This window comes from Solanum tuberosum, unplaced genomic scaffold, assembly GCF_000226075.1.
Source record: "Solanum tuberosum cultivar DM 1-3 516 R44 unplaced genomic scaffold, SolTub_3.0 scf00141, whole genome shotgun sequence".
Classification (NCBI taxonomy): Eukaryota; Viridiplantae; Streptophyta; class Magnoliopsida; order Solanales; family Solanaceae; genus Solanum; species Solanum tuberosum.
Genome location: NW_006239075.1, coordinates 886,941 through 904,269, shown reverse-complemented (window position 1 = coordinate 904,269; position 17,329 = coordinate 886,941). Strand labels below are relative to the sequence as shown.

The 17,329-nt window shown below is 35.4% G+C and overlaps 1 protein-coding gene across 1 annotated transcript in view; it reads left to right on the top strand.

The window, feature by feature from the left end:
* The window catches only part of LOC102603747 (serine/threonine-protein phosphatase 6 regulatory subunit 3), a 20,577-nt gene extending 4,838 nt beyond the window's left edge, over nt 1-15,739 (top strand). The window contains exons 3-19 of the mRNA XM_006352962.2: nt 707-793; nt 937-1,012; nt 1,117-1,191; nt 1,684-1,737; nt 2,158-2,217; nt 2,302-2,418; nt 2,789-2,883; nt 3,003-3,205; nt 4,371-4,468; nt 7,076-7,179; nt 7,293-7,458; nt 7,567-7,689; nt 9,534-9,616; nt 10,762-10,903; nt 12,528-12,557; nt 14,357-14,427; nt 14,517-15,739. Coding sequence (XP_006353024.1) covers nt 707-793; nt 937-1,012; nt 1,117-1,191; nt 1,684-1,737; nt 2,158-2,217; nt 2,302-2,418; nt 2,789-2,883; nt 3,003-3,205; nt 4,371-4,468; nt 7,076-7,179; nt 7,293-7,458; nt 7,567-7,689; nt 9,534-9,616; nt 10,762-10,903; nt 12,528-12,557; nt 14,357-14,427; nt 14,517-15,147 — 2,215 coding nt within the window. The 3' untranslated portion in view covers nt 15,148-15,739. The remainder of the gene's footprint in view (nt 1-706; nt 794-936; nt 1,013-1,116; nt 1,192-1,683; nt 1,738-2,157; nt 2,218-2,301; nt 2,419-2,788; nt 2,884-3,002; nt 3,206-4,370; nt 4,469-7,075; nt 7,180-7,292; nt 7,459-7,566; nt 7,690-9,533; nt 9,617-10,761; nt 10,904-12,527; nt 12,558-14,356; nt 14,428-14,516) is intronic.
* Nucleotides 15,740-17,329: the final 1,590 nt, after the last annotated feature.

The following is a 17,329-nucleotide window of genomic DNA, read 5'->3' as shown; positions in this document are numbered from 1 at the left end:
GCTGAGGCAGTGTTTGTTTTTTAACAAAACTTAATTTTGTTTTCACTATAGACTATAAAGATCAGTGTTATTACAAGTTATCACTTAAATGATGAAGCAATGGGCTTCATAAAAGTGTGCACTTGAAACAATGACAATCAATGTGATCCCAATGCGAAGTGGTCTCGGTTATTTGAATCTCAACTTTGAATAGTCGGATTAATATCAGCGTTACTGTTTATTGGATTGTGAAATCAGTTATTTTAATTGCATTCTGATCATTATTGTACTAAATTCATGTAATTTTGGTGATCTTTTTAATGTTGTGAATTGTGAGTTTGACTTCAAAGAAGCATATGCTTCACTTCCGGTATTTCGCTTCAAGCATCATGGACCTTGTCGCTATTTTTTTTACCGCTTTTGCTTTTAAAAACACGGGTAAGATATTTTTGATGTTTTAGACAATATGGAAGAAGTATCATGTGACGACAGGCTTCTATTTTGTAACTGTCTAACTTTGGGGGACTATACAGTTTGGTATAGTATACCTGTTAATATATAGAATGTTACCATTATAAAAATGGCAATATTATGAAATTTTTGGTGCCATCTCTGCACAATTTGTTTCTTCTTGTAGGATTTAAAGGTCATTTCTTGGAAGAACCTGTCAAAAAAGGAAGTCATTCCGTGGAAGAAACTGATCATCTTATGCTTTTCTTTCTGACAGTCTGCGAGAAAGAGCTCAAGTTGAACAACTTGTCAGGTACATAGTGGAAGAGGCTCCAGAAGATGCTGAGAAGAAACGAACTTTTAAGTGAGTGTCTGACTGGCACTGGAAAGTTATTTACATTTCATATGTTATAGGCTCTGAATATTTCTTTGGATGAGAATATGAGTTCTCTTTTTCCTTGACCCGAGTGCATGTATTAAAAAAATTCTTGTTTGACTGTGCCATAGGTTTCCTTTTATTGCTTGTGAAATTTTTACATGCGAGGTGGACATAATTCTTAAAGCTTTGGTTGAGAATGAGGAGGTATTCACTCTTTTTTTTATCATGTATTTTTATTCTGCCTTTGTTCTATATGCTTGGTTCCTTGAATATTGTTTATAAATTGGCTTTCTCATTTTGGATGTCAGCTAATGAACCTGCTATTCTCATTTTTGGAACCTGAGCACACACATAGTACTCTGTTGGCTGGTTACTTCAGCAAGGTATTCGTCATTGACCACTAGCCACATTAGTGTGAAACTGTGAATTATGCTTCACTTAGCTATGTATTCCTTTGTTTATATCTCTATATATATTTAACTGGAAGGGGAGTGGTTAATAAGTTTGACAAGGTTGATTCCTTCACTTATCAGGGAAAAAGTTTGCAAGGTTGACCACTTCTCTGTTGGCAGTGCCGTGTTTTAATTTCCAAAAAAAAATTTCGTTGAAAAACTATGTTTATTTTTCAATTTTATCCTGTCTAGTTTCTATTGTCTTGCTCCCGTTTCGACCAAAAGCAAGGTGATAGTTGCATGCTAGATACTACTGTAAGACTGAATGAAGGACTTTACTTGCTGGATTTTGGATGAAAACAATGCTGCATTTAATATTTTCTGGAAGTATTTCCATTTTTTAAGGTTTATTTCTTCTGTGAACTGTTATTATCAGATTTTCAGTTTCTACACTGTACTTGATGCCCAAGTTTCTTATTTTAGGTTGTCATATGCTTGTTGCTGCGGAAGACATCAGCATTTATGAACTATGTACAAGTAAGTTTGCTGCTTCTTATTAGCTATCATGATTGATTTGCATTACAAAAACACACCTATAGGAAATGATTGGATGTTATATCAGTCGAGGTAAAGCTGGTCTATGGATGTACCAATGAAACCTTGCTCCCTTTTAGTCTCCAATCCATTTCTTTTACGTTCTTTAAGATGGTGGAGGGTGTTCGCCTGTTGTGACTTGTTTATATCTTCTTTAGTTTGAGATGCCAGTTCTTGTGTGACTAACTGGTATGTTCTACCAATAAATTCTTTATGTATTTAATGTATCAATCATCTGGCTAGTTTTTTAAAAATTTATTGTCCCTTGTAAAATGATGAAACATTGATTTCTACCGCCTCTTAATGCTTTCAATAAAAAGTCAAGCACAGTCAAGCTAATGATTATGGTTTATTCTCCTGTAGGCTCATCAAGATATTATCAAGAAGTTGGTTGATCTCATTGGAATTACATCCATCATGGAGGTTTGTAGTTTTTGAAATAGTTTAAGGCATGTTTTGGTTGTTTAGCATGACTAAATCCAGAAGTTTTAATGCTTTTGATTTTAGGTGTTAATCCGCCTAATTGGCACCGATGAAAATTTGTATAGCAACTTCTCGGATTCCATGCAGTGGTTGGAAGATACAGATGTGCTGGAGATGATCGTTGATAAGTTTAGCTCATCAGTATGTCAATTTCCTGAATTTATTTAATAACACTCTAATTTGCCAAGTCATTAGTCATTACATGATTTATGTGTTTCGATATCAAACCTGGCTTGGGGAACTAAGATTGTACTGCATTCCTGCTTTATGCTACCATTCTGAATAAAGGAATTACTGCATGCCTGATGATATTTGCTAGGCGACCAAGGTGCTGGGGCTTATAAGAAGGTTATAATTCATCGATTTATATGTTTAACATAATGTGCTCAGTAGGGATGGATCAAATACTGATGGTCTAGTATTCATCTATTTAGTTAGTGACTGGGTACCCTACAAATCTTGTAATTGCTGGTGTAGGTTACTATGGTAATGGAGTTCTCTGTAATTGCAGGATTGCCCTGAAGTGCATGCTAATGCAGCAGAAACTTTGTGTGCCAGTACTCGATATGCTCCTCCTGGGATAGCTGCCAAAATCTCCAGCCCTAGGTGTTCTATTATTCTGAACCTTCATTAATTTTGGATTCTGATTGAAGCCTTAGTCCTGTGATACTATTGTATTTTCTCGAATCTCACAAACATATATTTGGTTATATGATGTTTCACAGTTTCATTGAGAGGTTATTTCGTCATGCTCTGGAGGATTCACGACCTAAATCCGTGTTGGTTAACTCGTTATCTGTGTGCATATCGTTATTAGACCCTAAGAGGCTAGCATCAGGAACATATTACATGTACGGTCGCCAGTCAATGCAGTGCTCTGGAGCAAGTGCAAATCCTGAGACTGTGGAAGGGATGTTGGGAAGCTTAGGTATGGATTTACTGGTTGTCTTTGAACAGTATCTATTGGTGGACAAATATTTTTGTGCATCCTCTTGAACTTCCACCTTCCCCCTTAAATAGAAAGGATTTTTGACATTCTTATCTTGCACAATAGTGATTTTAGGCTCTGTTATAGTGCTTAATACATTTGACTTTTGATATACATGATACAAGCTTTTCCAAGTCATACCACTCGTATATTTAAACCTGCAGACATCATTCTCTCCTCTTCTGTTGGTGACTAGTACACTTTAAAAAAAAAATGTGGTGCCTTCTTTCCTCTTAAGGTTCCCGGAAGTCTCCATTTGGTAGCAAGTTTTAGTCTGAGTGTTGTAGGGAATGGGAAGCCTTCTAGGAATCTTATGCTCGGGGAGGGGTTACCCGTGTGTTTAAGAGAGCCTGCAACAGTTTGGTCAAATTGAAGGGTGTCGATTGGCATCAAATTTCAGTAGGTGTTGTGACTTCACTTGTAAAACAAATATGTTGCTTTATTTTAGTGATGATTGAAGGATAGATATGCGGAGTGTGCTTACCATGGTGAAGTGTTAATTCAGCAAAGTTGGATTCTTGGAGGAAAAACACACAAAGGAAGTTTAAGATATGCATGGTTCAATAAAAAACCTAATTATTTAACCTTCTCTTTTTTACGTGAAGTTTGGATTCTAGGTTCCCTTTATGAGTCGTGTATTATGATCTTCAAGATATTTGTATATATGTGACACTTATTATTGTAAAAATGACCCACATATATACAAATATGATGCAATGAACCCAACTATATACAAATGACACACATGTACACATATATACATGCTATTGTGAGTTCTGTGACACTTCTTATTGAAAAAAGTAAGTGGTATACTGGTTCATTGCATCATACCTCAACTGTAACATTTTACGTCCTAATTAATTGGAGATCCTTTCGATGTTATAGTTGTTTCTCTCTGCTGCCCGTTGTATTTTGTTTTGCTTTCCGCTGGATAAGTCTTTGACTCTTTTTTTTTGGAAATACTGAATTTGAGATAATTCATTGTGCTGTTCCAGTTATCTAGGTTTCGGTATGTTTTCCATATGAATTAGATTTATAGGCTCTGATTTTAACTTGTATGTTGTGATTCAAGTGGAATAACTTTTATTATTGTTTGTTTATACAGGTAATTTACTGAAGCTTCTGGATATTTCATCAGAGGATAATGTCTTGCCAACAACATATGGGAGCTTACATCCACCGCTTGGGAAGCATCGTCTGAAGGTAGTTATTGAACATCTTCTTGTAGGAAAATAAGGGGTCCTTTGGTTTACACACTAGGTATACAGAGATTGTAAATGCAAAGGTTGTTTATGCGGAGATTAATAATGAGGAGATCTGTATACATGAATTACTTTAACAGAGTATTTTGTCCTTAAATAGTTTATTCCCCGCATTGCTAATACACGTATTTTCGTTTCACATTCTGTCTTTAGATTCCGCATGACTTAATGTATGTGTTGTTTAGTACTTCCAACCAAACGTTGCAGTTATGTTGTGATTATTTCTTTCTTATGGGGCTAACCAAATACTATACCATCTTAGGCGGAGTTTTATGGTGTGAGTAATTATTTCAAATCATCAAGCAAATGCTCTCCAAGCTTCTGTCTTGGAATTAGAAATGGATATAATTTAATATTACTTTTGATCTAACTTAGAGAGGTCACCATTGTCAAAGACAAAAAGTGCTTAACAATGTCAGGGTTAGATGAAGCTTTAAGCGCAACACAATTCTTGAATACATTGTGCTGGTTTTTATTTTTGCAGGAAATGAAAATTGTGTTCAAATTTTTACTTCTTTCATTAATTGAGAGTTTTAATCGGGTTTTTTTGGGAATAAAACATAAGTACACCCCACCCCCCTTACTAAACTCGGTTTACCAAGTACACACTTAATACTTTGGCGGACTATTTTGAAGTGGAATTATTGTTCCCTCTTTTGCTGACATAGCATGGATTGATTTACTCTCTTAAAACGCATGAGAAACATTAGGAAACACTTTCTTGGCTTGGGAACTCAACTTTTGATTGGCCAAGCTTTACCACTCAACTTCTACTTCACTCTATCTATCATTACTCTTTTATCTCACTGACCTCCAACCCAACTCTTTTATCACACTAAGAGCTCCTTATTTTAGCCGTAGCAAACAAACAATTAACAGTTAACTATTTCAAAAAAAAAAAAAAAAACAATTACCATGTGCAGGAAATTACCCCATAACAGAATCCACTCACTTCACCATTTGTAGAAACAACCCAACACATTGACCTTAAAACCCTAAATGCTAAACCCTAAATTCTAAAAATTTGTAAACCCTAAATCTTAAAAAAAAAAAAAAAAACAATTACCATGTGCAGGAAATTACCCCATAACAGAATCCACTCACTTCACCATTTGTAGAAACAACCCAACACATTGACCTTGCAGACTTCACTCCAAAACCACTCCTAGATCCATCTAAAGGGACCTTCTATATGGTGCTTTCTGAAGAGATGCTTATAGCTCCAACTTAAAGCTTGTTAGACTTAGTGCTAGGATTTTCATTTACTTTTTCAGTGAATGATCAGTTCTTTTATGCGTGTGTTTTGTTGATTCAAGTGGTGAAAGTTGAGGTTTTTGTGTATAGAAAGGGAAGATGAAAGTGAAGCTAAAATAGGGGAAAAAAAGAGAAATGGGTAATGACATGGTGGCACGTGTATATAAACTCATTTTCTCATTTGGGTAAATAAATACTTTTTTTTTTTTTTTTGAGACAAACAAATGATGGGGCTAGTTTAGGGCGTATTATCCCTTATTTTTTTTCTTTTGATCAAATAAGCCCTTATATCTATCTATGTCGTGCAATGCTATCTAATCATTTAAGGTCCACTTGGTCTCAATAAAATTTTAAATATTATCCTTCATTGTTTTGTTTTCAGAAATCAGCATTCAATTTTCATTGATATTTTCTTTTTGAAATTGGTAACAGTATATATAGAAAAAAACATTAAGCTAGTGCTAAACAATAGTTACAGCAAAAGAATAGATCAAAATTGATCTATTATACTTACAGACTACCTAACGTATACAGAGAATCAGTACTCTCTCTAAGGCTTGCGGTACACCAAAAATTAAACAAAAGGATACAATTCATCTCAACTTTCTGCAGCGAATTGTATATATCTTAAAAAATTCTTGAATTCCTCTCTTTCCATAATGTCAATTTTCATGGATATAACAGTTTTCAGATCAATATTTAACTTTAGTGTTAAAGTAGCGGCAAGTTCGTGTGTTTGTTGTACTTCGTTGAGTCCGTCAGTATTATATTTTTTGTAAACAAATTAATAAAGGCTTTGGAAATTTTTTTAGACTTGTAAACAAAGGTTTTTGAGTTTGTGAATAAGAGGACTATACTCTAACATCGGCCTTCCTTTATCAGTGATTTTTCATACTGCTTTGGGTTTTCCCCTAGGCCCCTTTCCACTATCCCTCCAAAAAAATAAACAAAGAATCATGTGATGCCCTCTGCTGCTCCAAATCAGAGTACTATAAATATTTTTGTTTTCTCTCCTGGCATCTCTTTTCTGCTATTGCTTACATATATGACATCGACTGAACACCAAGAGTCTTGCTTTATTCTATGTAACTAACAAGAAGAAACAAACTGCCCTCCACCTCCAACTGTTTTTGCTTCTACTTTTGTAACTAATTTGCATATGCCTTCAATGAAACATTTACTTCATCAAAAAAAAAAAACTCCCGTCCACCTGCACCGTGTTTTAATGTTATGCTGGGTGGTAAATAGGACTTTGATTCCTCAAATTTTGACTTCGATCAACTGGGAATTTCAGATTATAGAGTTTGTTTCAGTCTTGGTGAGTGTTAGCAGTGAAGCTGCTGAAAAGGAGTTGATTCAGCTTGGTGCTGTTAAACGCATCTTAGAATTGTTTTTTGAGTAAGTGCTCTTTATAATAACTATGTTACTATATTATCAAATACCCTTCTGATTTCTGTTACTTGGTATAGTGTCTAGGTATCTGATGTCATTTTCTTTGTTATTGAATCCAGGTATCCATACAACAACTTTTTGCATCATCATGTTGAGACTATAATAATTTCGTGCCTGGAGAGTAAGAATATTCAATTTGTTGAACATCTTCTTAGTGACTGTAATCTTCTCGTGAAAATTCTGGAGGCGGAGAAAAACTCAACGCTTGCTGCTGATCCATCCAAGGTATTAATCAAAATTTAGGTGTTTTGACTCACTATTCTTAATTTTACTTGTATATTGGGCTGTAGATGTTGAAACCTTTGGTCATTAAGTTTTTTAATGAGGATGCAGCCAACGGCCTCTGTTGAGGGAAGATCCCCACCCAGGATTGGAAACATTGGGCACGTGACGCGAATTGCTAACAAACTTGTTCAACTAGGGAGCAACAATAATGGCATACAGTCGCGTCTGCAGGTGTTTGAGATATCTGGTTTCATGTGTTATCATTTTTTTCTGTTTGTTCATGTAGTTCTTCCAGTTTGAATCCTTCCTGTTTTACTGTGCTATTCAGCTACACAAGGCACAAGGATGTTTGCACTTCGAGTAGCTGATTTTGCATTTGATAAATAGAGATTTCTCAAGGTCCTTTTGGGCAGTTGCTAATACTAATGTGTTGCATTTTCATCAAGTGGGGGTAATCAGGGGAAGTAATGAGAAGCATGACACTAATGAATAGGGATAGAGGGAGTGGGAGAGTTTTCACAAGACACAAGTGACTTCTCTAACTTTGTTGGGTCTCTTTATGTGTATTTCATTTGTCATCTGAGAAGTTGCTCTACTCATACTACCTGGTAGTGTAATAGATGTTCAATCATCTATTCCTCAATCCCTAACTAGTTGGGATTAATTATATGAATCCTCAATGTTCATTCTGCTTTATTCGAGCCCATTTCATTCCAATACTTAGTAATGGCTTTTAAAAAAGAGTCACTAAATCCCACATGCACATTGTCATCTAAGTCTATATGCAGACTATAATTAGTCTTATGACAAATACCAAACTTAATTTAAGTGTATCAACAATTAAGCTTTATTTCCAACTAGTTGGTATTGCATATATGGATCCTTTATATGAGAGATTCTAACTCTGTGTGTATGATTTTAGGTCTACCTCCTCTTTTAGCGCCTTTACTCATTATAATGTTGCACCTAGATTGCTGTACGTATGGAGGTTCACATACGACATAATGCAAACCATCTTAGACAACTTTCTCTGTTTTTATCCTCTGCATGGTATATGCACCTTGTGGTAATGTTTTTTGTCTTTTCAATCTTGTATTGCCGCACATCCGTCTTAGGATTAATATTTATATGACATCCATCTTGTGAGACCCAACATTTGATTACATATATACAACCACTCTGTGTAACTTTCTATTGCATAACACTGGCGTTGTGTTCCTATATTTCAACCATCCTGTTTTCGTGGATGTGTCACATCTTGATTGTCACACCTTTTCCTAGAAGACTGAGCGTTGATTTACAAATCTGTTGCATTAGGCGCTACATTCTCCTGGTAGTTTACTTATGCTGCTAGAAGAAGCTTGACTGACTAAAAGCTGTGTGTTTGGGAATTTGATGTTGAGGTGATTCTTTTTCTTGTTTCTCTTAGGTTACCTACAAAGTTGCTCTAATACCTAATCATATTTCTTAACATAGCTTCATTTTGGCTAAATTTCATGGGTGGTACGTGGACTAATGATTTTGGCTAAATTTCATGGGTGGTACGTGGACTAATGATTTTGGCTAAGTTTCATGGGTGGTACGTGGACTAATGATTTTGGCTAAGTTTCATGGGTGGTACGTGGACTAATGATTTATTGGACTATAGTACCTAAAGTAAGTAGGCAGTAGTGTGTTGTCTTGCTATCCGTCCATGCAATAGCTCTACGTTTAAATAACAGAAAGTACCAGCCCACATTTTTCTCATGTAGAAGAACAATTTCCAGTACACAATATGTACACAAATTATCAAAAAGATCCAACTCACCTATTACCTACTTCTTAAAACCTATTTACCCGTTACCTAAACTATACCCACATTATTATAACTTGTATAATGTATTACCTATACTTATTTAGTCTATACGTACTGAGAAATTTCATTGACCTCTGATGGAGTGATTTTAAATCGACCATTTGGAAAAAAATCTCTATAATCTTTTGGGGATAATCATCTTGGGTACCTTGAGGTTAATTTCAGAAAATGCCTTTTATTATGTAAATTCTTTATCCTAAATGCAAGTACTTTTTGGCAGGAGAATAGTGAATGGATTGATTGGCAGACAAATATTCTTCAAAAACGGAATGCTGTGGAAAATGTTTTCCAGTGGGCTTGTGGGTGAGTGCCTTATTTGCCTGCTATCACTTTGTGCGTGTAAGTATTTCTTAGGGTAGGGGGATGGGGGATTGCTTCCAAGTAAATAAACCACCTGCAGAGAAGAAGGTATGCACTAGGGATAGTGATGAAAATATGAAGAGGATTATACCATGACTGCATTACGAGGATTATGAAATACTTGAGAACTGGAATTGAGCAGTCTTTGTTATGGGATGTGTTGTGCATCTCCTTTTGTTCGTTAATACAAGAGATGTATCAATCACCCACTACTGCCCCCCCTCCCCTTGCTACCTTCTTGTTGGAAAGGCATAACTTGATCTCTGTGAATAACACAAATAGTTTCTTCCATGTGTGACTACAAGGAAAATAACAAGAGACACCCCTCATCTCATTGATTAAGGGTAGAATGGAAAGTATAAAATTCAATTGTTACTCCCTCTGTCCCGATTTATGTGGCAAACTTTCCTTTTTAGCTAGTCCCAAAAAGAATGATACATTTCTATATTTAGTACAATTTAGCTTTTTAAAATGTCTATGTTACCCCTTAGTGAGATGATTTATAGCCACACAACATCTATGGCTTGTTTGAGACCACAAGTTTCAAAAGCCTTTCTTTCTTTCTTTCTTAAACTCCATGCCAAGTCAAACAACATCACATAAATTGGGATGGAGAAAGTACTAAATATAGAAATATGTCATTCTTTTTGGGACTGACTAAAAATGAACGAGTGCCACATAGTTTAGGAAAAAGGGAGTACCATGTTTCATGTTATATACCAAATTGTGGGTCTTGAATGTGTCTTATTAATGCTACATTTATTCTGTACAAAAGCATTTTGAGTTTCCCTAGTTGAGTACCTTTAATGATAGTTACCTTACCTTACAAAAAAATTCTTGCTGCAATGGAAGGAGAGAATCATGCCCAGATTTGAGTGTTCCTCACTTGATCGTTTGTGTGAATTTTATGAACATCATGCCATTTTTTCTTTTGAGTGGGACACAACATTTTTGAAGAAAATATACTCATTACATCCTTTCTATACCATTGATATATTTTCATCTTTTCATTGGATTGATCATGATTGTAGTTTGTTACTCTTTATACCAGCATAATATTGACTTTTATTTCATGTAACCTCTCTCAGGAGACCCACATCACTGCATGACCGAATGAGGGACAGTGATGATGATGATTATCAAGATAGAGACTATGATGTTGCAGCTCTGGCAAATAATTTAAGTCAGGCCTTCCGCTATGGAATCTATAACAATGATGAACTTGATGAGGTGTTCTTCATATCTTAACAAAAGACAACATGATTGTGCATTTCTTGATCTCTCTCTATCTTTTAGCATGTAATAGTGCTCGCTAGGTTCCTGTGTTTATATCTGGAGAAGGTAACCACAGAAGATTTGGAACATTGATAGGTAGTTAGAGAATTTATCTTTCTTATATTTAGAGTAGTCCTTTCTTAGAGCTGCCTGCCATGTAGAATCTTTAGAGATGAAGCAAAATGAGCACAGCAAATGTGCTTTTTGATTCATACAAGTGCCCACACCTTTTGGCATATCTAATTATTTATAACTAGTAAAATTACCCACGCTTCGCGCGGGAATTTAATATCATGGAATTTATAAAATAATACTTAAAACCTATCGGTCATTAAAACTAAAAGACTATTATCTTACATACAAGATTACGTAGTAACAAACATTAATAATGTAAAGGAAAATGAAAACATAAGCATAAATTAATGACTGTAAAAATGCATGAGATCTATAACATAAGCAATGGTGTCAGTGAGCAACTTAACAGGAGCAAAGTACACAAATATTTAATTGTGAAGAAGAAGAAGAAGAAGAAGCAGTTTAGAATTTTCGTTATTTTAAAATGAGAGGAAACCCCTCTATTTATAAACAACAAAGGGTAGTGTGAACAAATGTTTATTGTGCCTTATCGGAAAGGTTACAACTATTTGGAAAAATTGCAACCCTTCGAAAAGGTCACAACCTTTAATAAAAGTCGCAACTCTTCATTAAAGTCGCAACTTTCATAAAAGTCACAACTTTTCATAGAAGTCGTAACTCTTCATTAAAGTCGCAACTCTTCATTAAAATCGCAGCTTTTCCTAAAAGTCACAACTTTTCATAAATTGTGATCACAACTTTTCATGAAAGGGGAAGGCTAGTTTTGTAAATAAATAAATTAAAAGGGAATTCTAGTTTGTGGTGGCGCCACGTAGGCGGGCCTAAGGTTCTCTTTTATATATATATATGATATATGATATGATTGAATTTGAAGTGTGGTTTTGGTTTTTATCTGCAAGTCCCGATCACAGGAATGTTGTTCAGAATCCGTGGTTGAATTTTTGACTGTAAAATGCCTCTGCTGAAAATGGTATAAGATCCATAGTTCAATATAGATGTAGCAGGGTTAGACAGAGGGTCCAAGAATCTGTGGCAGCATTTTGCAACTGTTATATGGTCATGGCATAACAGCCTAGATGTAGTAGGTTAAGACAGAAACCAGTGAGAGCTAGAATGAATTTTATCCTGTTAATAGCATAGAATAGTCTTCCTAATTGTCATAATTAGGAATATTGGTATTTAGTAATCTTCCTTATTAAATGACTATTTCATTTTAAGTTTAAAGAAACCTTATCTCAAGTAGCCTAAACTATGGAGCACTCTGTATATTGTCTGCAACCAATTCAGTACAAGTTATATCTTAACAGTGCCAAAACAATGGATGCTTGATTTTGCTTCTTTTTCGTTTTCTGGTTTGTCTTGTTTTAAACCTTTTTTTATTCAACTTCATCTTTAATCTTCACATATCAATTTTTTAAGCACATGGCCATTAAGCATATTATTATTAAATCATGTACTCAAGGAAGACTTTATCTGCGTGCAGGCTCGTGGTTCACTTGAGCGGGATGATGAGGTAACTGTCAAGGTTTTATTTAGTCCTTCAGTGATTGCTTAGTTAATGAGATATATACAAACTGTTTGCTACCATACTTCTATGTTGTTTGTGCATATGCTCTAGAGAGAGAGTACAGGGCGTACTTTCTCTCCTTCACATCCACTTCAGCATAGCTCTCAAAATTGTTATAGGGTCGTGTTCACTCTCATCTCTACATAGCAAAAGTATGATTTTTAGAAGCATAATTTTATTCACGGCCATGAAATGGGTCTTCATATAGCGGGAAGATATTCAGAGGAGGTCCAACTAATTTGTGATTGAGGCATAGTCAATTGATTGATTGATTGGTATCATTCTTCATAATGATGATCATTACATAAAGTTGAGTTGATTTGTAAGGCAGACCACCTCTGTTCCACCTCCAATACTGATCTTCCCTTTAATTCAATGTGGCTGACAGGAACTTCCCTTTGGTCATTAGCAATACTTCCAACTACTCCCTCCGTACGAATCTTCTCACATTTCCTTTTTTGAGGGTCACTTCTTCATAAACTTTATCCAACATTCTAAGATGTTTTTTTTCACCATATTGATATTAGAAGAAATGCAACTTATAGTACTTTTCATATAGTTTATGAATCGATAAGTTTTAGTCTTAAAATATTAAATTAATCTAATTCAATTTTGCTCTAAAGATTACTCAAAATGACTCTCGAATTGACAAGTACTTTGGGACAGAGAGAGTAGTTCTGAAGTCACCTATTAGCTTTTCAAAATACCCATATTGCCCTTAGCTTTCGATTGCTTTAAAGCCAGTTAGTTATCTGTGCTATTTAGTTTATTATTTTATTAATTAAATGAACATGTCATTTGTGATGGAAGAATGAAGCGATATAATATTGCATGTAGAAATATCTAATGAAATTTTCTTGCTACCTGGTATGTCCACCTTGTCACATCTTATAATATATATCTCAAAGAAGTAGGCCCTACAAATGACTTTAAAGTTTAAAGGGTATTCTTCATACAAACTGTTATACCCTTTAACCTTAAGTTTGGAGCATTTATAGATATCTTTTTTAAAATTCTCATAGAGGGTATGTATAACAATTCTGAGATGATGGTCGATTTTATAACTCACTTGTGTGCTTTCTCCTTTTGAGAAATTTCGAAAGCATTTTTCCCACTTTATTCTTTCTTTTGGAAATCCTCCTATTTAATAGTAATTATGTTGTAATGATCAATGTCGCTAAGGCTCACATGAAAAAGCCCTCTTAAGCCTAAAGCTTGGTGAAGCGCAGGTTGGGTGCTTTGGCTAGCTTAGATGACCTTTTAGTGCAGTCACCAAGGTGCTAGGGCCTATGCTTCATCACCATGGCTCTGGCTTTAGGAGGACCATTCTAGACAGTAAATATAGTTCGTGAAGTAGTAGATTGATTGCTAATAGAACATTTTGAATGGAGTTTGAGTGATTACGACTACAAAATTAGTGAAATTTGGTATAAATACCTAGTCATTAAAACTTGGCACTGCATCTCTACATCTAAATCAGAACTTTAAATTTATGTTTGAACTCAGTGACGTGATTTTTGCTTCATATATTTAATTTTAATCTTTCAATTCCTTAATCCAGATAATGGTTGTTTGTGTTAACATTTATTTTTTCTTCATTAGTGCTCTCTTCTCTGAACCTAATTGTGCTTTGCGCTAAAGTCTCAGTAGTCTTTGACATTGTTTTATGCTTTTTGCCTGTGGCGATGCGCAACCTGTGCCTCTTCAGGCAACTCATTTACACAAACTCTTCTGATTTCCTGTAGGATGTCTATTTTGATGATGAGTCTGCTGAAGTTGTGATATCTTCACTACGTTTGGGGGACGATCAGGAAAGGTGGGTAAAAAACAGTGTTCAAAATGCTTTTTGTGTCTCTGTCCCAGTATCATTAGTAACAATGATGTTACTTATAATTGTTTTTGCAGTGGATCACTTTTTACAAATTCCAACTGGTTTGCTTTCGAGGATGACAAAGAGATTCGTGAACAGTACACTGCCTTGGTTGCTTCTCCCTCACCTGACACTGAAGAAACTAATGTTATTAGGCCCAGCACAAATGATGATGCAGCTGCTGATGAAGATGATGATTTGGCAGACACTGCCTCATCTGATCGACCTGAGCCAAAACAAAGTTCTGATCATCCTGCACCCTCTAGTTTGTCTGAGGACTTGCATCATGCTACAAGTAATGAAACCATTAAGCCTCCTGAATGGGTTGAATGGCGAGAAAGCTCTAGTACAATTGGAACATCCAATCAAACCTCGGATTCAGCTGGTGTTGCTGATGTGGTCGGGCCTCCTTTACCTAATGGTGACATCAAAAAGGAATCAGAAGCTCCAAAGGATACTATTCAGTCAAAAGAAGAAAATGCTCATATTCCACCCACTAATGGGTGCACCAGTAATGTGGAAAAAGAGTCTGAAGGATCATCAGGTGATACCTCACAGCCTCCAGAAACAGGTGGGAGTGAAAGTTCTAGCAATCCTAGTTCTGGTAGTATGGAGAAGCCCCCTGCTGGAACAGTGGGATTATCTAGTGGAGAAACCGAGAAGTGAAGTGTGGAACCACTGTGAATTCTCGAGGTGCAGTTGCGGGAGAAAAAACCTAGCACTTTTGCCATTGACCTGGTGCACTGATGAGAGTCTCAGCTCTTGCTGTCGGCTGGGACTAATATGTGGTTTTGGAGCCTGATGTATATTACTGGGGCTTAAAAGTCGAGTTAGCCACAGATGATTCTTTCCTCAACTTATAGGTAAAGAGTGCTCTCTCTTTATTCTCACTTATTAAAGGCCTTTTGTGCAGGTGATTCAGTAGATCATACTTTTATTAGTAACACAGAACTGCCTCTAGATGTGTCCAAACTGCCAAAGGGAGTTGTATGCTGTACACGTTGAAAGGATCTTGTTTTATATCTCATATTTTTATCATTTTTCTACGTCTTGATCCACTCTCATCACCAAATTCACTGGGCCATGTTTGGTGCAGTATAGACCTAATTGACAACCAGGTTATGTTCGACACTTGCACACAGCATTCCAGTGCAGGTTCCCAGTTAATAAGATGTTGAGATTGATTCTGTAGCTCTCACCGTACTCTTCCCATCAAAATTTGATGTCAATATATTTAAGCTTTTTTGGTTTCTCTTCATGACTTGTGTTTGTTTGTTATGTTGGAATTTCTCAATTTTCAAGTTGATTCTATGGTTCGTGATCTCATGCATATGCATATATAAGGTAGTCCAAAACAAAATGTAAGGTGTATTTTAAATAGTCGATGTACCATTTGATAGTTTTCACAACTTAGCGATGTAAACGCATGCTCATCCTGAGACGCACAAGGCCACAGGACAGTTTAAACGAGAAAATGGTCAAAATGGTCCTTGATGTATTGGTGTTGCTTTATTTTGGTCCTCAATATATTCTAGGTGATTGAAATAGTCCTTCATGTATGACAAAATGTGTTCAATTTAGTCTTTTACCCTAAACTTAACATTTTACCCCCAAAAACTGTTAAATATAACGGTGGTCATGTATGACAAAATATGTTCAATTTAGTCTTTTACCCTAAACTTAACATTTTACCCCCAAAAACTGTTAAATATAACGGTGGTCATGTATGACAAAATATGTTCAATTTAGTCTTTTACCCTAAACTTAACATTTTATCCCCAAAAACTGTTAAATATAGCGGTGGTCCCCACCGTTATATTTAACAGTTTTGGGGGTAAAATGCTAAGTTTAGGGTAAAATACTAAATTGAACACATTTTGTCATACATGAAGGACTATTTCAATCACCTAGAATATATTGAGGACCAAAATAAAGCAACTCCAATACATCAAGGACCATTTTGATCATTTTCTCCAGTTTAAACAAACAAACTTTGGTGCACTTGAACAATTGGATGGGAAGCATTTTAAACAAATCCATAGCATTGATTATGTAATTATCTACACATGCATGTTGCCGAGTGAGCGATTTCTTTCCAAAAAAGATTATAAAAAAAAACACTAGGTGATTTCTTTCATTATGTTTTTATCTTGGGTGACAAAGTTATATGATACTTATTGTTGGTGAGAGATGATAGATATCATTTAAATTAGTCGAGATGTGCGAAAGTTGGCACGGATACCACGATCATAAAAAAAAGGATGATAGATATCATTTAAATTAGTTGAGATGTGTGAAAGTTGACATGGATACCACGATCATAAAAGAGATAATTGTACAGAATGACAAACTTATAATCTAAAATAAATAGAGTAGCTACTATTTGATTTAATTGCGCCCCGTAACAAACGTTTGCCAGTCGCCTCTTTCCCTCCAAATTCTCGCTCACCACTCTCCCTTTCTCGCTCGCTCCCTCTGTGCTCGCCTCTCTCGCTTTATACAAAAGAATTGTATAAATTGTGTTTCTGTTTGTATAAAACGAGAGAAAATTGTATATACACATGCAAATACATATATATTCGTCCTATACACTTATAATTATACAATGCAAATATTCCCTTGCCCAGTTCTCTTTTATCTTTCTCTCTTTCTCGTTTTATACAAACACAGATTATACAATATAATGTAAAATTTATGTTTGTATAATGTATCATTTATGTTTGTATAAAGCGAAAGAGAGAGCAATTTTTGATATACAAATATTTTTGTCAACGATTTATACAAACGAGAGGCTAACAACAATTTATACAAATGGCCTGCCAACGAAATTATACAAATTTGAAGAGGA